Source organism: Mixophyes fleayi, chromosome 6, assembly GCF_038048845.1.
Source record: "Mixophyes fleayi isolate aMixFle1 chromosome 6, aMixFle1.hap1, whole genome shotgun sequence".
NCBI lineage: Eukaryota > Metazoa > Chordata > Amphibia > Anura > Limnodynastidae > Mixophyes > Mixophyes fleayi.
In genome coordinates, this window is record NC_134407.1 from 34,511,212 (window position 1) to 34,526,586 (window position 15,375).

Below are 15,375 nucleotides of genomic sequence, written 5' to 3' on the forward strand. Positions count from 1 at the left end.
TCTGTATTTAATTTAGCCACACGCCTCATTGATAAAATTGGGTGTATCTGCCATTCAGGCCAAACAACTCGTTCTCGAATAGGAATCTTTGAACGTACATTTGTGAATATTCTAAAACTCATTTTGATATAACACTATGGGCTACCCCTACACATAAGTGCATTTCCACATCGTAACTTTGCATGTTAAATAAATTTTGGCACTGTGCACGTGCACAATTTGTGTCCATATATTGAGCCATGTCAGGGACCATTCACTTGCAGTAAAGTACAGAAAGGGGGATTTGATGCAAGATTAGATTTAGATGGGTTAGATTTATCTATAGATGAGCCTTTTTAAGAGGTGTATATTTGTTTCTGTACACCGATTTGCAAGTTGATGTTGACCTGAAGATGCAAGTGTGGAAGTACATCTTTACTCTTATGCTAAACATGCATCTTTATGTCAAACGCTAAACAAGTCAATATGTGTATATCGATAGGTCTAATATGTGGCCCTGCATTGATCTTTTCAGAACCGAAAATAATCCACAATAAAATGGCTTGTACAACACACTATATAAACAGGCTTGCATATATTACCCGAGGTCTTTGTGTGCTCCCGTATAAATTATGGACTGAATAATGGTTCAGCCCACATATTGGCTGCCTAAGGCTGGGTACACACTACCGAAAATTTCTCCCGATGCAATATTGCTAACGATTTTACCAACAACTGCAAGTCCAGATCATCGTGCAGATTCCTGTGTACAGACCTACACGATTTACCTTCAGATCTGTGCTCTTCATCTGTCATAACCATCTGCTGAAAAGATTGTGACTCTCAACACTCCATCAAATGAACTGATACGATGTGCTTTGGGACGATAATCGTTCATTGTTGCAGCCTACACACTGTGGTATCGGGACGAATGGTCGTTTGTCGTGTGATTGGCCCGATAATCGAGTTAAAAACCTGTTGTGTGTACCCAGCCTAATATTTTTGTAGGTGACTCGGACACTTTAAATTGTCATTTCACAAAATAATTTTTAACATGATGTCTTTTTATACTAAATCAATTTGTATTTAAGGAGTTGTGGTCTGTTTAAGAATGCAGTTGGATAACATACATAGGAAATTATATAAAGCATACTAATTCTCATTAGAGAGTACATGAATTACTTATAATTGATTAGACTAATGATTAGTGTTATTTTCATATGGATGGTTCCACTACTGGTGTATGCCTGTTAAAGGCACAGTAAGGACCTGGACTGTGTGACACACTATTCAGTTCTTCGTGAAACAGGAAAGGGGAGGGGGGGCGAGTGGGTGAATAGGAGCTGCCGCTGTTAAGATACACAAAATTACTGGGATAGAAAACTCAATGTGATATGCGGCCAAGATTGTAGAGAACGATGTCTGGCCAGTAGGTGGTTTGTTTTCTGATATCTAGTGAATTTTCAAGTAAATATTGAGGAACAGTGTGAAAGAAATGTTTTTCTTAATTGGCATCATTAATCTGGCAGAGTTCTGAGATTAAACAATTCATGAAGCTATGACTTAGATTTTTGTTGTAGAATAAGAATATTGACATTTTCATGTATGAACCTTCAATGAAAAATATATTGTTCAGTGTTAGTCCGCTCTGTTACAAAGTAAGGTGTTACCATGCCACTGCATTACAGAAAGCTTGAGCTCCATCAAAAATAATATGCGTTAACACTTACGTTTTTGGCAAAGAAATGCATTTATAGTGCCATTTCTAATGATCTGATGGACCTCACTTTGTGCACGAAGATATTGTCATGCTGAGACAGCAGAGATCCTTCCCCAAACTGTTGACACAAAGTTGGAAGCACCCAATACTGTAGAATGTCATAGTATGCTGTAGCATTAAGATTCCCTTCACTGGAACTAAGGGGCCCAGGCCAAGCTATAAAACAACAACAAAAACCCCAGACCTTTATTCCTCCTCCACCAAACTTTACAGTTGGCAGTACGTATTTGGGTAGGAAGCCTTCTTCTGGTGTCCACCAAACCCAGATCCGTCCATCAGACTGCCAGATGGTGAGGCATGATTCGTTAACCCAGAGAAGGTGATTCCATGGCTCCTGCTTTGCGGCTGAGTTGTTGTTGCCCCTAGACGTTTCCACTTCAAAATAACAGCACTTACAGTGCACCGGGGCAGCTCTAGTAAGGCACAAATTTGGTGGACTCCTAATGTTTCAATATGGAGATTATATGACTGTGTGCTTGATTTTATGCACCTGTTAGCAATTTTGTGAAATGGCCATGAGGGTTGTTTGCTGTACTTTGTGTTGGATATAGATATCAACAGTGGAGCAGTAATATTCAGCAATGCAGGAGCGCTGTTATGTGGATAGGCTGCATGTCAGGTCAAGTGTGGAGAGAGGGATGCGCTCTCATTGGCACTACATTATGTTCGGATCATGCCCTGTCTCATCTTGTCTCCTGGTTGGCTTTAGCTGACTTTTCTTTGTCTTCTGCATAAGGTTTAAAAAAAAATATTAATGTGTGTGTGTGTGTGTATATATATATATATATATGTTTGTGTGTGTATTTATATGTTTGTTTGTTGGTGAATATCTTCCACAGCTCTCAAGGTAAAGGTGCCAAATCTTACATAGGTTACCTTTTCGATACTAAATAACTATCAGACCACATAGTGACAATGCGACGGAGTCAAATATTGAAAACATAATTTTTAGTTTGTAAACAATTGTTTGACTGCTGGAAGGAAAACTTGGCACGATATAGCAACAACACAACAAACTAACAAATCTTATTTTCTAAATAACATTTTTGGTCTATTTACCAAATAATTTGCTAATAATATAAAAATGAGCCAAGAAATATTACATAGCAAATATTTGTATGCAGAGTCCAGGTGGGGAGAGATAAACCCATCAGATGGCATTGTGAAGGCGGAATTTAATGTTCCAGCATATTAAAGACAGCAGTAATGGTCTAGTAGAATCGGTCTACATTATATACTCCTCTGAAATTTAAATAAATAAAATCATTAGATTTCCCTTACACTGTCATGATTTCAGAGATATTAGGAGTTATAGTACTCACGTACTGTTCATGGCATCTGTGTCTTCTTTGTAATACTGGGAATGTTTGTCATTGTTTTACCTCTTCCCATTACATCGTCTCCACTAGGTTAGATTGTAAATAATTTAGGATGATTATATTTGTATTTTTGCATGTAACCGTTCTTGCATGAAAATCCACAGAGAGCTGTTCTAATCTCTCTTGTAGATATTCTCTCATTCTACCTCCGTAAAGAAGATCAATGTCAGTAAAATTAAATACACTGTTGGAGGGATTGCTATATGTGTTAAGAAAGAGGCACTGATTTCTTTTCTTATTACATGTCTTTCCTATTGCAATATTACATAGCAGTATTGTATGACACTTTAGACAAAAAGCAACTATTTATTTTATCCGTGGTTATAAAATCAGACTTTAGCAAATGCTTAAAACTGCAACCCCCTCTAAAAATGTGGTGTGTTTCTGTAGCATGAGTCACTCTGGTTACCTGTATGAAGATTCAAGCTGCTATAAATGAATTAGCTCAATATCATGTGATTACCATGACAGCAACAATGTATGTAGTAAGCGGAGAGGCTTTATAACACCTCTCTTCTCAGCAGACATGCATCCCTCTCCTTTTTCGGCCATCACATGATCACTGAGGAGGTACATGACTGCCTGGCTCTAATGGAGAGCTAAGTTTTTGTTGGAAAGAAACAGAAAGCAAATTCTTGCATATGTGAGACAAAGGGAGCGCTGATTATTAGAAGAACCTCTTAGGAAAAGAAATATCTGCTGTCACTTATTTTAAATGAGCGTTCCCCATTAATGGAATAGCTTTCACTTTGTTGAAATTAAATTTGAACCTTTTTATTACCGGGGCTCCAGCATTTCTGTAATGGTCACCACTTTAAAATAGTTGTTAAGGGAGATGTGAGCAGGAGGACCAAAAGCTGCAGTCTCTATGATTGTGGATATGTATTGTTCTGCGCAGTTACACACAATGAACTATTGAGCCCCAGGAAAACCGGCTGCATGGAGGCTCTGGTAAGGAGAGCGGCGATTTGGGTGTGTTTTTCACCCTATCCAGTAGTCTGTGTAGAACTGCTTTAATGTGAACTACAGTGTAAAAATATTTTCGTTTTTTTTTTCTCGCAGTGGGCAGATAAGCTGGGCTGTACTCCTGCCCTAACTATGGGGTCTATTTAAGACTCACTGCAAAATTGTCACATACATTATCATTTCGTATCACCGTTTTTCGCAGCAGTATGGGATGAAGTACATGGGCCATGTTTTCAAAAAAATCATCCGATAAGAGGCTTTCCCTGTGATGATTGTGATTTTATTTACGACTCTGGGAGTCTTCTGCGCACACCATAGTACCATAGGTCGCACATGTAGCAGAGTTACTTTTGTTAGACAATGTAGGGGAGAGCACAAATCCTGCTGGAGAAGGATCAGAAGGTCCCTCTCCTGTGTTTCTCTCTCCATAAGATAGAACGTCTAATTCAATCTACAGATGAGAATTATGGGGACTGTGGGATTATGTGATTTTTGGCCTAGATCTGAAGATACCTCAGATATCTCCTGCGTTATGGTTTTGTTAAATTGCTTGGATAATTAAATGTGCCGTTTCTGCATGGTTTACGGCTTGATAAATGGGCCCCTATATTTCTAACCCAGTATAAATCTGTCATTGATTAAATGTTGCTCTAGTCTAACAAATGAATAAACTAAAAAGAAATGATTCAAACTAGGGAATCCAATTGACAGCGTTATGCTTGAGAATAATGCAATCCGCGCACTATTACCGTTAATACGGTTATTTCAATGCTGATGTTTGCCCGTGGCTCTCAGATCTGCGAGCAAAAATCAGCGCTGCAATTACCGTACTAATGGTAATAGTGAGCGGGCCGCATTACTCTCAAACACAACGCTGTCTGTTGAATTCCCCCTAAAGACACAGTGCTAGAAATGGCAGGTTTAGAAGGAATGGGTCCTGCTCATCTCTTACAATTACCACACCCAATGACTAATCTTACTGTTGCAGTTCTGATCCAAGTATGCCCACTATAATATACATTATGTTGACATATAAGGGTAATTCAATTACTGCACATTTTTTCCTTTACTATGGTGTTACTTCTGTAAAAACCCAGTGGCATTGTGGCTTATTGAATTCCCTCCATAGAGGCAGATCCAGTTCGGTGTGAGGTGATGCGATGTCCCCGGAACAGTCCACGGAGACACATAACTTCAGAGTTTTTACATAAATTTTCACTCACTTTTCCCATAGAGGTGCGTAGATAAATGAGCAGAGATTTCTTACCATCAATGCGATGTTCAGAGTCATATCGCGTTGAATTCAATCTGACCCTTACTGTCCATGATACCATCTTGGTTTTGTCTTGTGCCACTATGTAATATGTGATCGAATATATACAGAGGTGTCCATTATCGCATTAGAAACAGATACCCACAACATTTGTTACACCATGACCAGCGATCACAGTAGGAGAGGGTGTTTATTACACAGATTAAATTAATGATGATTTCTCTTTAATAACTTGGACTCTCTCTGCAACTCAGGGACAGGTGGTAGTGTGATGGTTAGCAATGTCCTGATGTGTCCATACTAATCGGAATCATTTTCAAGTCTGTTGAAGCAGTCGGCCCATGAATTGTCTCACAATAATGCAGAATTTGAAACCTTTGTAATTCATTCATTTCTCTCCTAATCTAACCACAAGCTGGCTCACACATATGTAAATTTTATTTAATGGGAATTAGAGATGCAGGACACAAAATCACTCAAAAGAATTGCTTGTTTGCTACATTCTCTGTTAATCAGAACAAATCCATGTACATTACTCCATTTTAGCAGAGTTCTAGAAACACTGGTAAAAAATAATAGGCTGTTTTACACTGTGGTCTGATGAATACATATTGGTTTTAAGTTATTCCTCTGTTGTCTTCTACAATATGTGTATATGCCTTATTTGCTTTTGTTATCCATCACACAGTGCTTTTTATTTATTTATCCTCCTATATCAGCTGGGAATGGGGAATGTTAGTGTAGTCATTCTGTCTGGCTACATCTACTGTAAAGTCATAGCTCCCTTTTGTAGCATAGTATTGTTCAATATGGTCAATATGGTCAGAAAAACTTGTTGCCCACTAGTGGAGCCACTTAGTTACTTACTGTTGTCATTTCTCTTGTGCTTAGGAGAAATCTGGAAGCCTCAGCTGTTTGTCGATACAGCATATCTGTCATCCGGAAAGTATTTGAGGGGCCATACATGGAATATCAAGATTCCACAAGGAAGTGGGCTAGATATAAAGGAGACGTTCCAAAGCCCAGGCCGGGCTCAGTAAGTGTCTATCTCTGTAGAAGCTGTATGTGTGTAATGTTGGGCCATATTCCCGAGATACAAAGCCCAGGCTGGGCTCCGTAAGTGTCTATATCTGTAGAAGCTGTATGTGTGTAGTGTTGGACACGAAGAGGCCGATCCTAGCCACTAAGCAACCAGTGGCCAAATTCCCAAGATACAAAGCCCAGGCTGGGCTCGGTAAGTGTCTATATCTGTAGAAATTGCGTATGTGTAATAATGGTCACGCAGAGGCTGATTCTGTCCACTGAGCGACAGGGTCCAATTTTGTATCACAGGTCGATGTGCAAATTCCCGAGATGCAATGCTCAGACCGAGTGGCCGATTAACACAGTCAGTTGCGATAAGTGCACTATTAAGCATGCAGTTCACTGTATTGGCAACAGGGTTAGTTCTATTCAGAATGCTGCTTTGTCTTCCACCCAGTAGGGATCTTGCCCTCTTTCCTTCAGATGCATTATATCTCCCTGCATTGTGTCTGTTCTGCTTACCAACGCTTGGCAGAGGAATGGTCAGAGATGGCGCTTCATCTAGAAATGCCATCTGCCACTTCTCTTAAATGCTACCAGGGATGAAGACCTCACCTTGCTTCCTGCCATCACATCATGGCCATTAATATGCTCTCAAGATCTTTACTAATGCTAATTATTCAAGGATGTAATCTTTGTCTAATTTAACTTCTCTAACAATAGACAAAATAAAAGACCCATCTCGTCTACTCTGATCTGGGTCTCCTTTGGATGAAAAAAGCAAATAAATAAAGAACAACAATGACAAAAATGTTCTGCATTGGTATTGTGCCCGATTCTTATTGCAGTTAGAGTAGTTATGAAAGGGCTTCATTTGCATGTAGAAACCTTAAAATAGAACTGAATGTATAAAAATAGTTTTGTGTTCTATGCAGACATTCTTCTTTCAGTCTATTTTGTAACCAAGTTGGAAAACTGTTGCTGTCTTGTAGTTATTTTTAGTTGTGATTTCCGATCCTTCAGAACATTCCACAGTTTTACACCTCCATCTTGTTCATATTTATTTGGAGTTTGCCATATAAGGACTATTTTAGTTGTCTGAGTAGGAGCTGTTGATGTAAAGCTTCAGCAGAAAATATTCCTGGAAATCATAAATTGAAAATCTGTAATATCCTACGTGGCTTTTGTGTCCTTACAGTGCATTACAAATGAATTCCGAAATAGTGGCTACAACGTTTCCCAGGATCTCCCCAATAATGTCCTGGATTTTGTGAAGCTCCATCCTCTAGTGTATGAGCAGGTAAAGCCGGATGGTGAGCTGCCACTCCTCATGAAGAAGAATATAATATACACGCGGATCGCTGTAGATAGAGTCACCGCTCTGGATAAGGAAAAATATGATGTGCTGTTTTTAGGGACAGGTCTGTATGGAAAAAACGTTCCTCTAGAATTTCTTTTCTCAAATAATTTAGTCTTTGTCCAGCAAAAATGTGATGTGGAATTGAAGCTAAAACAGTACAACAATATCTCTAATATACTACATTCGACAGTAAAATTTGCTATATTTGGATGTGCGCTAATGGTATGATTGTCCATTTTTTCTTCTAGCTGTTAAAATCTTCTAATGCTCTTCCGATCAGACTTTTGATTTCCCTCTATTTGTTTTCATGTAGATAATGGTTGGATTCACAAGGCTGTAATCGTCAATGAGAAAGTTCATATAATAGAAGAAATCCAGGTCTTCAAGAAGCCACAGCCAGTTGAAAATCTAGTTATATCAAAGAAAGAGGTAGGATATGTTACTTTTTGAACCTATCTATAGTTACATGTAGATGTTGTTTTGAAATATTGCTTTAAACACATATCAAGGACTGCATTTAATTATCATTCAGCAAAATGTTTTTCAGAAAAAGGAGCTTTGCATAAGAGTTTACATATTAAGATCTTGTGGTCAGTGTTCCCCCTAAGTGGCATGGCAGCGTGGTCGTGGAAACCATATATATATCCAAAGGATCCATGCACTGACTGTTGTGGGGAAAGTATAGGTGAAAACAAGTACTGTCACTTAGGCAGTAACTCTGCCCCTCCCCTGCTCTGATCATGACTGGCTCAGAGCAGCCCTATAGGCTGCAGGGAGGAAGAAGGTCCCCTCTCCATCTAGCCAATAGTGTTGCAATTCTTCCTGCTCTGAACCAATAGTGTTCTTAACAAGGAAGCTGTTAAATGCTGTGCGGCCTTCTGACTCCATACTGACTATTATACTACTCCATAAATCAACACACTATCATATACGAGGACATTTGTTTTTATGGTTTTCATGAAATTACAATACAAGTCAAAATGATCAAAGAGAGAATCTAAAAATATCTATATATTAACATTAACCTACACCTATGGTTAACATTACAATAACATAAAGTAATATGTAAGTTGCATAGTTTTAAACATCTTATCATATTTCCAGTACTTCCAGATGCTTTCATTTATATATGTGTGTGTTGAATGCCAGTAGTCCATTGTCTATTTTGTTAGGAAGATGTCTAATCATTTTTTAATCTTATATACAGTGTTAACCAACACTAGTTCCTGTGGGAGTGATTTTAATAGTTTCACTACTCTTACTATAAAGAACCTCTTTCCTGAGTGAAAGTGTGACTTTGTTTCCTCTCCTAATGATTTGGCAATAACTGCATTAAGCTCCCTCAGGACTCATGGATGGAAGCACCTGGTTCAATTATCTTATAGCTAAATCCATTCAGTCCTTTTTAACTTTTCTTTTGCTACTGTTCTGCCTGAAGAATTTTCCGTCATTCTTACTCTCTTTGGTAATTAGCCTATTTTTTTCTATTTTAGCCATAATTGCCATTTTGCACATTTTTATATTTCATGTTAACTCCTACATGAATAATTTATCCAAGAAGATTGTGACCACTAACTTTTTGACTTGAACGCATATCATTGTAGCTTCTCTCCTTTGAAAATCATAATCATCAATATTTATATAGTGCCAACAAATTTCGTAGAGCTTAAAATGCAGATTTGTGCTGTAGTAATACAATTGGATGCAGTGGTGGAAGTGGGAAGTATACGGTGGTATGCCTTACCGCCACTTCTCCTACTGCCTTTATTGTAAAGCTATCAAATTCCATTCACTTACATTCCCGTTTCATTTTTCATACCGCCACTTCTAATTGTCAACTTTGACCACTGATTGGATGTGTTTCTGCACATTTCACATGTATCTTGCTCTATGGTAATTTTCCGATTTATTTTTAGCCATAATAAACTTAATTTTAATACAACTTTAATGCAATGAAAAATGTTAATGTCTCAATAAAAAACGAAACAATAGGCTACATATCGTCTTCCATATATAATTGGATTGGGTACGCTTCACCGATGAGCAATACTCCGACATGAAAAAGCCCTACAAAGTAATTCCGTTTTTATGAAAAAAAAGATTTGAAAATAAACAGACTTACCTTCAACCGGACGCTGGAGATGTCCGATGGGAGCACCATGTTGACAGCAACTGATTCCGATTGGAGAAGTGTTCGGCAGTGCAGGATGACATCACTGCAACGTCATTAGAAATTTAAAGCTGCAATGTTGGGTTAAGTGTTTAAACACTTAACCTTATGGGTCCCCACATTGCCGCTTTAAATTTCTATTGACAGACGTTGCGGTGACGTCATCCTGCACTGCCGAACACTTCTCCATTCGGAATCAGTTGCTGTCAACATGGTGCTCCCATCGGACATCTCCAGCGTCCGGTTGACGGTAAGTCTGTTTATTTTCAAATCTGTTTTTCATAAATTCGGAATTTCTTTGTAGGGCTTGTCCATGTCGGAGTAGATTACCACCGATATAATTTGGGTTGGAAAACCACTGGCAACAAAAGTTAAGGTTGTGGTAATTATTTAAAGGATATTTTAAGTGTAAAATAATTTTTAGCAAACATCCCTACTCTCACCAACTAGCAGAACTGAGGGAGTCCAGTGCCAGAAACCACGCTATCTGAGAGTGTTCTTACTTACCGATGCTCCAACCACTGTTCCCCTGCTAACAAGCCTCAGAAGGATGGTAAAAACAGCACAGCGTTATTGTCTAACAAAGATGCTGATTGCTGTGTCTGTGTCCACGCTGCACTCATGTTAGAAAGTGGCTCCCTGCCATTTGTATTGTCAATTCCAGGAGAAGCAGATTTGGATTGCTGGCAGTGCTGACCCAAACTGCGGGTTGGCCTGACAGTTCTATTAATTGTAAAGAAGAGGGATGTTTTTTTTTCATAGGATAATTCTTCCCTAAAACTCAGTCAGAGAGTGTTACACATTTATTGCATTCACTTGTATGGATACATACCGCTAATCTTACATTTTACAATTATGGATTTCATTCTTGCTTTTATCTCCATATTGGACTCTCATAAAAAAAAAAAGAAGCAGTTGTGTTGTAATATTTGTGTTAATTGATTTTTATGCTCACTTCAAATGTCCACTGTTTTATTGTGTTTTTATGCATGTATGTGAGTGTGTGTATATATATATATATATATATATATATATGTGTATATATATATATATATATATATATATATATATATATATATATATATATATATATATATATATATATATATATATATATTGGACTCAAGAAATGTCAAAGAAAGTAATTATTTTGTAGTCTGACGACTGGAATTCACAGTAATCTCTTGCACATAAATTCACAGGAATTTCAGCATGATTTCTTACAACATAGAACTTTAATTTTCTGGCCCAACATTTCTTTGTGTTCAGACAGGCAGGATCCTGAATATCAGTTCAAAATAACCCATGCATTTTGTTGCTAAAAAACAACAACCCTTAAGGCAGTGGTTCCCAGACTGTGTGCTGCGTTTTCCTTGGGTACTGCGGTGATCTCACTGGGGTGCCCTGGCCAGGGCTGATGGTATGTAAGATGGGGGGACTACTTGGTAATTATTTTGGCTTAGAGGTGCCTTGATAAAGTTATGGAGACCCTAAAATTGTCTCAAACTGAGAAAGTTTGGGTTTCACTGCCTTAAGGGGTAGATATACTAAAGAGCGGTTTGGTATGCTGTTTGCAAACCAGCACACTTCGGATGCGTCTTTTCTTCCCAAATAGAATAGATGCGTTGCATCTAAGCTAAACTACATGGTAAAATCGGATTAAAAACATCTGGTTTTACACTTGCATATAAGAGTCCAGTGCTCCCCCTGGATGGTGGGTATCCGGGTTAAAATCTAAAAATCTAGTGTACTTGTAGCATTACAAGTGCCAGCATGCTCTGACAGCACATGACTGTTATTGCTTTGTGGTTTTGAAATTAAATTCTGTATGCTAGAATATTTAAGGAATATTTTTCAATGAGTAACAATTATATTGCTTTTCTTAAAACTGATTAGTGAACATTACCTCCAGATTTAATTCCAGTATATGGGAATATGGTGTTAAATAGAATATTTGATTAGTTGAATGCTAGAATATTTTATATTAAATCTCCTATTAGAAATTCATAGAAGTCCTCTTCAGGTTTTTTTTTAATCTAAATGTCTTCATTTTAATGTAGGCATATGTAAAGTATTTGAGGACCTAAAATAAAATACAGTAAATGAGACATTCACGATTCACGGTTAGGGGCTTTAACATCCCAAAATAAGGTCTGCTGGAAAGAGGATCACATGCTCTGACTGGTAGACTACAGTAAGTGGTATTCAGGCATTACATTTTTTATCTGGAGACGCATTATCTAGGACATTCGAAAAACCACGGTGAAGAAAAAAATAATTGCTGCTACTCAGTGATTGAATCAGACATAGAGACATGATCACGCAGAGCCCACTGTCAGGAGTGACGCTATGCAAAGTACCGAGGAGGGGAATGTCATAGTCCCATTCACAGAGTGCCACCTACTGTGGTCTTTGTCAGAAGTGCTGCTTCACAGTATGAAGAAAGGAAATGTAGAACACCCAGAATTGATTACACAGCAATTTCTCCTATAGTCACTGAGATTAGGGTTGTGACATTGAGAAGGTGAATATCATATCCCCAGAAATGATCACTGATCACTTCCTCCTGTAGTCACTGTGACGAGGGTGCTTACACAATGTGCTGAGATGGGGAATGTCATAACCCCAGAAATGATCACTGAGCACTTCCTCCTGTAGTCACTGTGACGAGGGCACTTACGCAATGTACTGAGAAGTTGAATATCATATCCCCAGACATGATCACTGAACTGTGAGGAGTACAGCTACACAGTACACTGATAAGAGGAATGTTATTTACCTAGACATGGTCACTGAGTTGTTCTCCTATAGTCACTGTGAGGAGTGTGTATAGCATTCCTTTTCTCAGCACCTTGTTTAGCCACCTAGACATGGTCACTGAGCTCTTCTCCTATAGTCACTGTGAGGAGTGTGGCTACACAAGGTGCATAGAAGAGTACTGTTATATACTTATACATGGTCACTGAACTCTTCTTCCCTCCTATAGGCACTTTGAGGGGTGCAGCTACACAATATGCTGAGAAGAGGAATGTTATAACCTAGACATCACTGAGCTCTTCCTCGTATAGGCACTGTGAGGAGTGCAGCTACACAAGGTGCTGAGAAGAGAAATATACAGTCAAGTCCATAAATATTGGGACATCGACACAATTCTCATTTTGGGCTCTATACACCACCACAATGGATTTGAAATGAAACTAACAAGATGTGCATTAACTGCAGACTTTCAGCTTTAATTTGAGGGTATTTACATTCAAATCAGGTGAACAGTGTAGGAATTACAACGGTTTCTATATGTGCCTCACACTTTTTAAGGGACCAAAAGTAATGGGACAATCGACTCAAAACCTATTTCATGGACATGGGTGGGCTATTCCCTCATTACTTCATCATCAATTAAGCAGGTAAAATGTCTGGAGTTGATTCTAGGTGGGACATTTGCATTTGGAATCTGTTGCTGTCGACTCTCAATATGAGATCCAAAGAGCTGTCACTATCAGTGAAGCAAGCCATCATTAGGCTGAAAAATCAAAACAAACCCATCAGAGAGATAGCAAAAAACATTAAGTGTGGCCAAATCAACTGTTTGGAACATTCTTAAAAAGAAAGAACGCACCGGAGAGCTCAGCAACACCAAAAGACTCGGAAGACCACGGAAAACAACTGTGGTGGACGACAGAAGAATTTTTTTCCCTGGTGAAGAAAAACCCCTTCACAACAGTTGGCCAAATCAAGAACACTCTCCAGGAGGTAGGTGTATATGTGTCAAACTCAACAATCAAGAGAAGACTTCACAAGAGTGAATATAGAGGGTTCACCACAAGATGTAAACCATTTGTGAGCCACAAAAACAGGAAGACCAGATTAGAGTTTGCCAAACAACATCTAAAAAAGCCATTACAGTTCTGGAACCACATCCTATGGACAGATGAGACAAAGATCAACTTGTACCAGAGTGATGGGACGAGAAGAGTATGGAGAAGGAAAGGAACTACTCATGATCCAAATGGCTGCCAATGGAACTGGTTCCCTTGTATTTATTGATGATGTGACTGCTGACAAAAGCAGCAGGATGAATTCTGAAGTGTTTCGGGCAATATTATCTGCTTCAGAACTCATTGGACGGCACTTCACAGTGCAGATTGACAATGACCCGAAGCATACTGCAAAAGCAATCAAAGAGTTTTTTAAGGCTAACAAGTGGAATGTTATGCAATGCTCAAGTCAATCACCTGACCTGAATCCGATTGAGCATGCATTTCACTTGATGAAGACAAAACTGAAGGGAAAATACCCCAAGAACAAGCAGGAACTGAAGACATTTGCAGTAGAGGCCTGGCAGAGCATCACCAGGGATGAAACCCAGCGCCTGGTGATGTCTATGCGTTCCAGACTTTAGGCTGTAATTGACTGCAAAGGATTTGCAACAAAGTATTAAAAAGTGAAAGTTTGATGTAGGATTGTTTAGTTTGTCCCATTACTTTTGGTCCCTTAAAAAGTGGGAGGCACATATAGAAACTGTTGTAATCCCTACACTGTTCACCTGATTTGGATGTAAATTCCCTCTAATTAAAGCTGAAAGTCTGCAGTTAATGCACATCTTGTTAGTTTCATTTCAAATCCATTGTGGTGGTGTATAGAGCCCAATATATGATAATTGTGTTGATGTCCCAATATTTATGGACTTGACTGTATTATGCCTAGACATGATCACTGAGCTCTTCCTCCTATAGGCACTGTGAGGAGTGCAGCTACACAAGGTGCTGAGAAAAGTAATGTTATAACCTAGACGTGGTCACTGAGCTCTTCTCCTATAGGCACTGTGAGGACTGTGGCTACAGAAGGTGCTGAGAATAGGATTGTTATATACCTAGACATGGTCACTGAACTCACCACATTGGTTCTTATATTTTATTTATTAGACATTTTTGCTACAGCATTTGAATTAGATACAATTCCACACGGGTTCTAAAACGCAACAAAAGCCTTCCGTCCTTTTGCCTTTCATCTGTCCAAACTCAAGGTCTTGTCTACAAGATGCAGTAATTTGGTTTTCCAGAAAATGGTTTTGAGTTCAATGCTAGAGGGGATATTACTTGTTTTACATCATCTGTCTTTTTGTGACTTTTGTGAGAACATGCAGTAAATATTATACATTATGCCCTACTGCAATGTAATCTCTCCAGACCATTTCCAATGTTAAGCGGAAACCATAAAGTATATTCTGCTGCATTGTTAGAGCTAGAGTCTCTACCTTTCAAAGGTTGCTACATGTTATTATAGGCTTTCTATACGTGATTAGACTTTAGTCCTGCTCAGATGGAACAAGTTTGGTGTCTAATATTCCTGCATGAGATTGTCAGGATCCTTAAATCCTTACGTTGTGTGTTTGATGATAGTATATAAATTTAAGGGGATGGACTATCCCTGGTAGTCTAAAATGGA

General features: G+C 38.6%; 1 protein-coding gene across 4 annotated transcripts in view; it reads left to right on the forward strand.

The window, feature by feature from the left end:
• The window catches only part of SEMA4G (semaphorin 4G), a 507,048-nt gene that overhangs the window by 126,437 nt on the left and 365,236 nt on the right, over positions 1-15,375 (forward strand). For all 4 annotated transcript variants that reach the window (XM_075216263.1, XM_075216260.1, XM_075216261.1 and 1 more), the window contains 3 exons: positions 6,269-6,413; positions 7,599-7,821; positions 8,074-8,189. In XM_075216263.1, coding sequence (XP_075072364.1) covers positions 6,269-6,413; positions 7,599-7,821; positions 8,074-8,189 — 484 coding nt within the window. The remainder of the gene's footprint in view (positions 1-6,268; positions 6,414-7,598; positions 7,822-8,073; positions 8,190-15,375) is intronic.